The following is an 11,356-nucleotide window of genomic DNA, read 5'->3' on the forward strand; positions in this document are numbered from 1 at the left end:
TGTGTGTGTGTGTGTGTGTGTGTGTGTGTGTGTGTGTGTGTGTGTGTGTCAGCAGCAGCCTGGGTGGTACCAGCCTATTATAAGCATGCTGGCAGTCAAAACATTTGAGCGCTCCCTGCTTCGCAGTTCTGTATGCAATAGGAGTGACTGTGTGTGTGTGAGATTGTAGTTCTATCTTTGTTGGGACCAATCTGAGTTTTAGCCTTTAATATTTTTGTAAAGTGGATTTCGGGTGAACGTTAGAGAATCAGGTTCAGATTGGGCAGTGGTGGAAGGTATCTAAGTATATTTATTCAAGTACTGTACTTAAGTAAAGTACCTTGAAACTTTACTTGACTATATATATTTTCTGCTACTTTATACTTCATCTTCACGACATTTCAGACGTAAATACTGTACTTTTTACTGCACTACATTTAGTTGAACACTTTAATTACTTTTGCAGATTGAAATTAATACTAATGCATGATGGTTATTATTATGTATTAAACTACCCAGCAGTATATAAAGTAATCAAATGCAATATTAAAGTGATGAACACATAAATACATCAACATTTAAAATCCAATGAAATATATAGTATATTATTCTGAAGTGGGCCATTCTGCATAATGAGTACTTTTACTTTTGGTACTTTAAAATATATTTTGAAGCTAATAGTTTAGAGGAGAAATGTCTCTTTGGTGGAAATGACAACAACCCAATGACGTCTGAAATGTGACAAGGAGACAACTAAAATGTGTTGTATTTTATTGTATATTTTTGTATTTAGAATTAGCTGTAAATAGTACTAACTACTAGTCTAATGAAGTAAAAAGTACAATATTTCTCTCTGAGGTGTAGTGGAGTAGAAGTTGCATAAAATTGAAACAGTAAACAGTAAGAACAAGTATCTCAAAACTGTACGTACTGGAGTACTTTGTCACTTGGTTACACTACTGGCTCCCATCATCCCAGATGTTAACTTGGTGAGTATAACGTTATCATTACTGACAGGAAGGATGAACTGGATCGCCAACACAAGTTGTAATAAACCAGAATTATAACTACACATGTGCAATGTTGTATTTGGTGAAAATACCAGAAAAAAATCCAGAACAGTACAATTTAAAAAATAATTCATCCATTCATCAGCTGATTATCTTCTCGATTAATCGTTGTAGAAAAACACTGAAAAATGTTCATTACAGAGACGTCTATGGTGGTGTTGTCAGATTACTTTTGTCTGACCAACCGACCAATACCCCAAAATATTTAGTTTGCTGTGATACAGTCTGACTCACAGGATGTAGACTCTGCCTGAAACATCATGCTCCCCGTCCGTTATCTGCGTGTTTCTGTTCTCAAAACACCCGTTTCACTTCTAGAGCACCGACGAAGATCAAATCATGTTTTCCCTGATTTATCAGTAAATGTTGCATCACATGGTCATTTTAATGCCAGGGCTCCCTACATGCAAATGTTGCACCAAAACAAGTTCCCTCCCGGCGCTATTTTTTCCTGAGCACCGTCGCCACATCTGTGATTGGTTTAAAGGAAATTAGTAGAATTACCACCTCGTGGTTGCATGCCTCCGCCAACCAGTCAAGTTGCAGTTTACAAACGAGTCTGTACAAAATGTCATCATTTTATCCTATTAGACATTTGTGTGAAATTGTCATAATTAGCATTTAAATTCTCGAGTTATGGCCAAAAACTGTGAGGTCACAGCAACCTTTGACCACCAAATTCTAATCAGTTCATCCTAAAGTCAAAGTGGCACGTTGGTGCTAAATTTGAAGAAGTATTGCAAAGCATTGCTGAGACATCACGTTCACGAGAATGGGATGGACGTGAGGTCACAGTAAACTTGACCTTTGACCTTTTGACAACCCAAAAACACAATGCCCTCAAGACTATATGAAACAATGAAAATCAGCACATTTTCACATTTGAGACCCTGGACATGTTAAATATTTGACTGTCATGGTTCATCAATTATCGAAAGAGTGACAGACTTTTTTCGATCAACTTATTGATTAACTGACTTGACTTTCTTCATTGAATGGTTGAAAGCAGAGAACAAAATGAATAAGTGGTGCTTTGGACTCACCCGGTTCGGGCGGGGTAGTTCCCTCTGTCTCCCAAAGGAGGGGTCTCTGATGCCACGGGGTGAAGCCTCTCGAGGTTGAGGGGAGACGCTGCTCCTCCTCCTCCTCTTCCTCCTCTTGCTCCCAGCTCCTCCTCGTCCTCCTCCACCTCAGGGTCTCGTGCTCTCACCTCACAGTGAGCGCTCACCAGTAAGCCCAGTACCAGCACCAGTTGTCTCATCATGTCTGCTCTCCTTCACATCACTGCGTGGAGGGGAGCACGACCACCAGCTGCTTTTAAAAGCCTGGGGGGGGGGGGGGGGGGGGGAGAGGGAGGAAGGAGGGAGGCCACACCTCCTATTTCCTCTGCTCCCCCTCCCCCTTCTCTCTCAACAGTCTTCTTCTATGTCTGCATTACATTTTATATATTATCTATAATTTTGTCATCCTGATTTTCCACAATGTAATTTAGTTATTTGGTTCTACTCTGTTCCAACAATATTAACTGCATGTGTGGAAGAAGTACTCCATTCTTTTAGTGAAGTAAAAGTAGTTATACTACAGCGTAGAAAGACTGTTAACAGTAAAAGTAGTTATACTACAGCGTAGAAAGACTGTTAACAGTAAAAGTAGTTTTACTACAGCGTAGAAAGACTGTTAACAGTAAAAGTCCTGCTTTCAAAATCTTTCTTAAGTAAAAGCACTAATCATACAGATTGGTCTTTTTCAGTGTAACATATGTTATTGGATTATAATTATTGATGCATTAATGTGATCATCACTTTAATGTTGCTGCTGGTAAAGGTGGGGCTAATTCTAATGTGTAATTCTGCAAAGTAATTTAAGTATTTAAATAATTTTAGTGCAGTAAAAAAACAAACACAATATTTGAGTGTGAATGAGGCAACAATGAGGTTTCACCTCTCTGAATAAACTCCTTTATTCTGTCTGTCTTCATGTTTACCCTGTGGAAGTGATAAGAACAGAGGAAATCCACCGAGCTGCAGGAGAAATGACCTCTTTCCTTTCTCTGTGTGTGTGTGTGTGTGTGTGTGTGTGTGTGTGTGTGTGTGTGTGTGTGTGTGTGTGTGGTTGTGTGCTGCTGTGACGACATTCTTCAAAGGGCTGTTTGAGGGTTAAGACTTGGTTTGAGGGTTAAAACAAACCTATGTAACATAATAAAGATAAAAGTTAGATTATTTTAGCAATAAAAAGAATACACCCTAACTTACATTCTGGCTGTTATAAGACGTAAAAAAGAAGGATGGAGACAAAAAGAAACAAATGTGAGCAAGATGATGTTAGCTTTAAAATCATTCAAGTTCATCATTATCCAGTTTGAAAACGTTCATTCAACAAGCAGATCTTATGAAAGAAACATTATACAGAATTAAAATTGTGATAAGTATTGGAATTGAAACAAGAACCACACTGATGAGAGGATATTTGACCCCGTAACAGCATCATATAATCTGCTTCATTTGTTTTTATCCAGTGTTTTTCATCTTTACATTCGGTCATCAATCAAACCAAACACTGGAGCTCAAGTTGTCAATGCTTTTTGTAAACTGATGTGAGGGTGAGAATATGTCTCAGTCTCACTGTTATCCTGTCACGTGTTGTTATTTTATTAGTTAATTCACAACAGTGAAGCGGATTACGGTGAGTTAAAGTGAACTGAAGAGGAGGAGGGTGAAGCAGAGGGAGGAAGGCTGACGGTTCCTGTCCAGGCTGAGAGAGCCAGGGACTTTTCCACTGGGAGAGGGGGGGGGGGGCATTTCCGAGGATTGTTGTAGAGCTGTGTGGAGATGGAGGGTTGAAATATATTGCAAAGAAAGCGAAAGTGTAGAAGGACACCGAAGACTCAAATGACAGACACTTAGCGGTTGTGGATTTGTATGAATGGTATTCATCAGCTTTGTAGATATTTATCAAAGCTATAGTCAGAGACAATTTTCTTAAATATTTTCACCACAGCCAACAAGACAGCATTGGTGGAAAGTAATGTATATTTGCTCAAGTGCTGTACTTATGTAGCATTTGAAGGTACTTGTACTTTAATTGAGTAATTCTATTTTCTGCTACTTTATACTTCTACTCCTATATACTAAAAGGATCTCCATCTTTATCATCTGCAAAATTAAAGTGCGGAACACAATAATCCATCAATAATTATAATCCAATGATATATCCTAACATGGGCCATTCTGCATGAGTAATTTAACTTTTGGTATTTTATGTATATTTTGATGTTAATACTTTTGAATGCAGCACTTTTACTTATGTAATAGAGTATTTCTACAATTGCTCAAAGTACTTCTACCACCACTGTGTTTATTTACTCTATTTTTCAGGCAAGTAACAAGAGAACAGATAACCCAGGCAGACAGGAAGAGCTCAGTGATTTATTGAAAAAGTGAAGATACATAAGAATACTGACAGCATGGTGAGAATAGAAGTAAAGGAACAAAGCAGTACTGACAATCAGGCAGGAGAAAGTGGAGATAAATACTGAGAGGGCTGATTGGGGAATGAGCAACAGGGTGAGAGTCAGGTGACTGGGACGGGAGGGATAGTCGGAGGACATCTGGTGGACAGATGAAGAGTTGCACTCAGGAGGCCAACTCTGTCCTATTTAGGACACTTCACATTCTTCTAGTATAAGACATAAATATTCATCACGTGTCTTCATATACAAATATATATTCTTGACACTTTCTCTGCGTCTAAATTCTTAAAAAGGTACAAGGGTTAAAGGTAAATTATTACAGTGAAAAGTTTTAAAGGTAACTGTTTACAGAAAAGTTTTACAATGATGAGTATTGAAGCTAATAGTTTAAAAAAAATATATATTTTTTTATATGAACATTTTTCTAATCAACCAAAAATGTTACGACCCCCTGCAGGGACCCCCTGTTGAAGACCTCTGCCCTACATGTTACACACTTCCTTTACATTAATAAAATGCATTTGATTCATCAACATTGCAAGAAAAATCTGATGTTCTAGGTGCATTAAAATATGAGTGTCAGTATCATAAAGACTTGATGTACAAAACTTGAATTCTTATCCTTTCAGCAGTTGTTAAACTGAGCCATACAGAAGCAAGGTCTACTTGGAGAAGCTCCCTTTTTAACTAATGTTGTCTGGGAACAAACTTGAGTTTTATTGGCTGTGTCGGCTGGCCCATCCAGTTAATCTCCAACGGAATCTAAAGGGAGAAATAAATATAAAATAAGGGACATGACAACAGAGCAGGACAGTCTGAATGCACATGAATGAATGTGCGCGTGCGTGCGCGTGTGTGTGTGTGTGTGTGTGGAGTGTTGCTCTTACCACGGTGTCTTTGCATGTTTCCACGGTGTAACTCTGCAGGATACGGACAACAACCGTCTTCATGGTGAGGACAGCGTAGCGCATCCCAACGCAGTTACGAGGACCGAGCCCGAACGGCATGTACGCGTACGGGTTCACCTCCTCCCCACCGTTTTTACTGAACCTGCACAGACGGCCACAAAGATACTCTTTGAGCTATGCATACTTCAACACATTTTTGGGAGTAAAAGCTATCATGGTCCCACACAGTATTATTTAATGTACTATTTTAAGTCAGGCATAAAAACTTGGAATTTGTACTCATATCTGAAAAATAACCATTATACTTTTATGTAATTGCAACAGCCATCCAGTCACCAGTAGAGTGGACCTGTCTTATGAAAACTGATCATTGGATAGATATTAATTCCTAATTTTCATCATTGAATTAGTATGACAGCACACTTGTTGCATGTTGTCTACTTTTTCACTACATTTTAAAAATGAATCAATATGCCATAATGTCGCATGTGGCCACTGTTTACATGTTTTCAGCTGCTGCTTCCAAAGTCCAGAATGAACTTGTATGTCTACAGTGTATGTTTACCTCTCGGGTCTGAAAAGCTCAGGTGAGCTCCAAAAGCGTGGGTCCTTGTGTAATAAGTGAACTGCAATGCCAACCAGGGTTCCCTCAGGGATGGTGAGGCCGTGAACCTGGGTAGTCTTTTTGCACATCCTCTCAAGCCGAGGTGCAGTGGGAAGCAAACGCTGTGATTCACTCAGAACCTGGTCCAAGTACTGTAGACCGACCACATCCTCGTATCGAATTGGAGCCTATACGGGCAAAAGATAAACAGGTGAGGATTAGAATAATATACAATGTCAGCTATTGAAAGGTTTGTTACATATGGCAACGAATCACATGCAGAATGACTTTACATCTCTCGGTAGGTTGGCATCGATTTCTTCCTGCAAGGTCTTCATCGCATCAGGGTTGACGGCAAGATTGTAAAAGATGTAAGAGATAGTGACACTGGTGGTCTCAAAGCCGCCAAAGATGAAAATGAACGCCTGGGAAAGGATCTCGTGCTCAGTCAAACCTACAACAAAATAAAGCAAAATGTTCAGCAAGAAAACTACTTTCATAGGCAGAGACTTTGATGTTTATCTTCACGCGTAACACATACAGTGCATTTACTCTTAAGCTAAAAGACAGAAAGACATGTTTTCCATTTAAAAATATATATTTTGTTATTGTTGATTATTATTATTTTTTAATGTCCAAAAGAGCTTAAAGAGAGTTTAGACATTAAAAAATAGGCAAACATGTAATGCTTACGTCCGACATTATCAAAGCCAACATCAAAATGATCAGGATCACTTAATCTGACATTGATTTTCTTGACTAATCAGTAGTCGTTCGTTCTATAAAATGTCAGAAAATTGTGAAAAATACAAGAATTGCTTCTTAAATGGACTTGTGTGTTTCTCCTGAGCTGAAAGACCTGAAGCAGGTGGAGAACAATTCAAATGTAAATGAAGAACAGAGTGTTTTGAAAGCAGAGCGTTACCTCGACCTTCATGAATTCCTGCTGTGGTGCAAACATACCTTTACTCGGCTGATCTTGTTCACTCTTTATGTCCGTTTCTGGTATCTCGTTCTGAATCATCACCTGCAGGAAGTCCGCTCGACTCTGGATCAGAACATTCCACACAAATTGGAGAGTGGCATCAATCGTTCCATTTAACTCTTGCAAGCGAATAAACGTATTTCTGAAAATGTCGGAATGTTCCTTTAATTCTCCTTTGTAGAGATGAAATGCTTACAGATTCCTCTGCCCTGTGCTGGTCTTTAAACCTCTTGATGAGGTCGTAGAAATAATCCACACTTGGTCTGGGTATCATCTCAATTTTCAGGAGATTCAACAGACGGGCGCCAAAGGGAAATACCACTGAAAGAAGACCACAGGTTTGTTTACCAAAATTTGCTTACTGCTTACTCGTGATTCCAAGGTACTGATGCGATTAAATGATCTCCGCCTATAACAGAGGTGAAGGGAGCACCTACTTAGTATAAATAAAGGCCACATTCTGAAGTTGAGGACCTTCTTGATATGAACATTAAGCGGGTCATCTGGATTGTTTATGGAGTTTGCCTCAACACCAAAGGATGCACTGGTCACAACATCTAAACTATAAGGGGCCACGAATCTAGGCAGAGAAAAAGAGAGGTGGTTTATTTGAGGAATTAACATGGATTAAATGCTACCATTTTTTATTCATTTTATGAGAATATAAAAAGGTTACCCCTTCTTAGTTGATTAATCAACTTATCGGTCATTTTGGTCTTAGTCGACTAAGATTTCTTGAGTAGGTTTGTCATTTTCTATGCTTTTTTCGAGCTGAATGACTTTTTTCTCCAAGAAAGTTATGAACACATCTAAACAAGATTTAAAGTGGTGCTTTTGTTTAATTATTTTTGGAGAAACTCAGTTTTACAAATCTCTCGATTAAATAAACTAATAGATTAATTTACAAATTGTACGAGTGTTGGTCCACTAACAACCTCTCAGGTCGAGGACAGCCCTACTATGTAATGATACAATGGCATAAAGCAGATTAACATACTTTTTGACATCGAGAGGTTCATCCAAATGTTTTTGTCCAAGTTTTTCAGCGAGCCGGTCTGCATAGCGAGCAACGATGGGAAAAACCTTCAAAAAAAAAAAAGAAAAAAAAAAAAAAAAGAGTTGTTTAATGTTGATAATGTACATATGCATTTCTATCAATGATGCCAACTTCTGTAGACACACAATTATGGACATATACTGTCTGCACTAGCAGGGTTCCCACTCTTTTCTAGTGATCATTTTTCAGGATTTTTTCAGGATTCAAAAGATGTGCTGCTATGGCTGTAACGTATCTATGATATAATCTCTGCACACTATAACAACACAAATTATAGTTAGATTTAGAGTTTCGGCCACTTCGGTTGTAACCTGCATGTGCTACCATGTGACGTGACTCGGAGGTGTGTTCTCAGCATTTCCACAACATAACAGCCAGTCTCTCACTTTGTTTTGCATGATATGGAAGTTGGTCAACTGTTTTACAGCTTTTCCAGGTCATGTGGGAACCCTGACTAGGTCAAAGGAAGCAGACTGGAGAAGTGGTTATTGAGCTCGGAAACCAAACCAACCTGTTTCAGTCTTCCACTGGTGAAGCATGGTGATAAAGTGCTCCGCATTCTTTTCCACCTCTCATCTTTAACTGCTGTAATTCCATCAGCCAAAGGTCCTGCCATTGGATTATCCTGTAAACACGACATCAGCTAAACTGAATGTTTAGATTCTCGTACAGAAGACTTCCTCCGACATGTCTCCTTCTTATTTCGTCTGCCCCGATAATGCAACTTCCTGTATCAGAGCTGAATCATCATATCGTACAGAAATTAAACTTCCTTTTAATAGAACAGTTTCTTCTTTATTTGATTTGAACATTTGATGGTAATCCAAAAGGATAACGTGTATCTGATCCTGGCACGTTTCTTAATAGAGATTTTTTAATGCCCTGTTTTGACATTCATGAGCCGAAGGGATTTTCAGCAGGATCAGTCCAAGTTGTACATTTTTATTAAAACCACAGACGTGTCTTACTGCTCACTTGTAGAACAGTGAAGAGTGTTGTTTTTTTTCCAGTTGCACAATAAATTGTGTGTGCGGGCTGGTGTAATCCTCAAGAATAAATCTGACTCTCTGAGTACCCTCCAGGATATTACGACAAATACAAACTTCCTCCTGACTTGAATGAGGCATACATAGCAGCCTTTTCTTCCCTTATGGTTCAGCAAAATAAGTTTGAGCTTTGAACTTTTCTGATAAGGTGGATATAATAAGATTTTCCGAACCATGTCGGTCTAAGAACAGACCATTTGCCACGACATTATAAGTATCTATCTTTTCTTTTTAGTCTTTCTGTTATTCTTGCATCGTTGCAGAAAAAAAGGGTTGCTCAATACGCCCACATTCCCTGCAGAGTGTTCAGGGATATTTCTAGTGTTGTGTAATTTGATAAATAAAACACAAAGACATGAATAATAGAAAAACTGACTCCAAATGTTACTATGTCACTTAACATGATATGCTGATTTTCCATGTTCTCCGGTGTACGATAACAGATGAGTCTCTTACCCTTCGGTTGGTAAACACAGAGTAGCACTCTTTCACCAACACAGTTTTAACAATCTCAGGGTCTGCCACCATTAACACTGGTACTCGTGCATCAAACAACCTGCACAAAAAAAATACAATGTCAGTCTATATGATCAGTTATTAATTAAACATCAACATTTTAAAAAGCATCCTTGTGAGCTCAAAGGCAGAATTAAATTCATGATGGTCAACATCTTAGCCAATTCCTACAAGGAAAGAAATATCTTTATCTTTCTGTGGCAAATTTTCCCTTCACAATAAACTACTTCATCTATTGGTGGAAAGTTATAAAGTGCATTTAATCAAGGACTGTATTTTAAGTACAATTGTGCCCTTCCACTAGGGCTCTGTGTCCTATTTGCTGTCTATTCTGCCTTTCAGGTTGTTAATCGGCCACTGATGAGCCACACCTGAGCCTGGTGTGATAAAGGCTATAAACACGCACCATGCGAACAAGGCTCGGCCCCCCTTCTTTGGCTCCTAACCCTTGGCCGACACGGCTGCTGCTTTGTTTTGTTTAGTTGATGTTCTTTGAATAAATGTATATTTATTACTTTCACCGCTCGTCTCGTCCCCCTTATGTTGGAGCCTTTGAGCCGGGTTGTAAAAAAGCACCATATGCTTGGGCCCCTTGACAATTACCCTTTGATTTGTTTTAGAAGGGGTAAGGCTACTTGGTTGTACTGGCACTTTAATATTTAAGTAAAGGATATGAGTACTTCTTCTACAACTGACATCACCTGTAGGAGGGAAGATGAGATAAACAACTCACCCCCAGTGGTCCCCGTACTTGGCGTGGCATTCACGGTCAAAAGAAAGGAATCCCTACAAGGAATTTCATAAAAACGTCTTTGAGTGTTGAAAGATTAAAAAAACAAAAAGGTACACGAATTGAATGTATAGATAAGTAAAGCAATCCGTACAGCAGGCTACTGGGACTGCTGAGTTATGTTTCAGTATAAAAAAAAATCTATTGGAACCAAATAAGAACATAAACACTCATTATTATTTCCCATTTGCTATAAGGTTTGTGTTTGTTCACGTGTGTGTTACCTTTCTCAGGTATAGAAGTGTTCCAACAAACGGCCACGGCTTTGGTCCCGGTATTCCCGCTTTTTTGAAAAACATATATGGCCAAATGCCATACCTATATTATAAAAAAGACAAGAGTTATAGTTGTTTCACGAACATGCATCCATGATGTAACAGCTTAACGACAAACATCGTTGTTGTAGGACAGATCAAATCGTAACCTAGTACTACTTAGACAGTTTGAGAAGCTACTCACAGCATTAAAAGGGTGAAAACGAGAACCAGCAAAGTCCAGGTAGTTGCTGAAAACAAGTTAAATACAAACATGTTGACTTCTTGCAGGGGGAGAGCTGGACGCGAACAAAATACGAAATGACGAAAGACGCTAAACCAAGCGACCTTAAATGTCTGGAGGTGGGTGGGGCACACAGACTACAGGAAGTAAGTAATGGTATTTGTGCACGTATCAATCCAGTGGCGGTTCTATATTGTCTACCTGAGCACAGAGGGCATGTACTTACATGTTCATAATACTGTTGGCCAGCTTGGAAGACTATAAGCTTTTGAAAGCCAACAACTTAGTTTGGCTACTTCATGTAAATAAGCTCTTTTCTCATCAAGCAGGAACGTGCATCAGCAAACAAAGCCAATTTAAAAGCTTTAAGTTTAAAAACATTTAAACTCAACTCAGATTCAATTACAACAACTACTGCTACTGTGATAGTTACA

The 11,356-nt window shown here is 38.8% G+C and overlaps 2 protein-coding genes across 2 annotated transcripts in view; both read right to left on the minus strand.

Moving 5' to 3' along the window:
• mmrn2a (multimerin 2a) overlaps nt 1-2,324 on the minus strand; it is a 31,179-nt gene extending 28,855 nt beyond the window's left edge. The window contains exon 1 of the mRNA XM_031874344.1: nt 2,093-2,324. Within this exon, the coding sequence (XP_031730204.1) occupies nt 2,093-2,313 (221 nt within the window). The 5' untranslated portion in view covers nt 2,314-2,324. The remainder of the gene's footprint in view (nt 1-2,092) is intronic.
• A 2,130-nt stretch (nt 2,325-4,454) lies between these two features.
• LOC116377291 (cytochrome P450 3A56-like) lies at nt 4,455-11,047 on the minus strand. Its single transcript, XM_031838903.1, has 13 exons — nt 10,884-11,047; nt 10,649-10,742; nt 10,368-10,420; nt 9,575-9,674; nt 8,584-8,697; nt 8,013-8,098; nt 7,453-7,595; nt 7,212-7,336; nt 6,994-7,078; nt 6,324-6,484; nt 5,992-6,218; nt 5,406-5,568; nt 4,455-5,280 (listed from the first exon to the last, which is right to left on the minus strand). The coding sequence occupies exons 1-13, from the start codon at nt 10,952-10,954 to the stop codon at nt 5,206-5,208; spliced, it is 1,497 nt and encodes a 498-aa protein (XP_031694763.1). The 5' UTR covers nt 10,955-11,047; the 3' UTR covers nt 4,455-5,205.
• Between the last annotated feature and the right edge of the window lie 309 nt (nt 11,048-11,356).

The sequence above is a fragment of the Anarrhichthys ocellatus genome, unplaced genomic scaffold (assembly GCF_004355925.1).
Source record: "Anarrhichthys ocellatus isolate YVR2014 unplaced genomic scaffold, GSC_Weel_1.0 scaffold3, whole genome shotgun sequence".
Lineage (NCBI taxonomy): Eukaryota > Metazoa > Chordata > Actinopteri > Perciformes > Anarhichadidae > Anarrhichthys > Anarrhichthys ocellatus.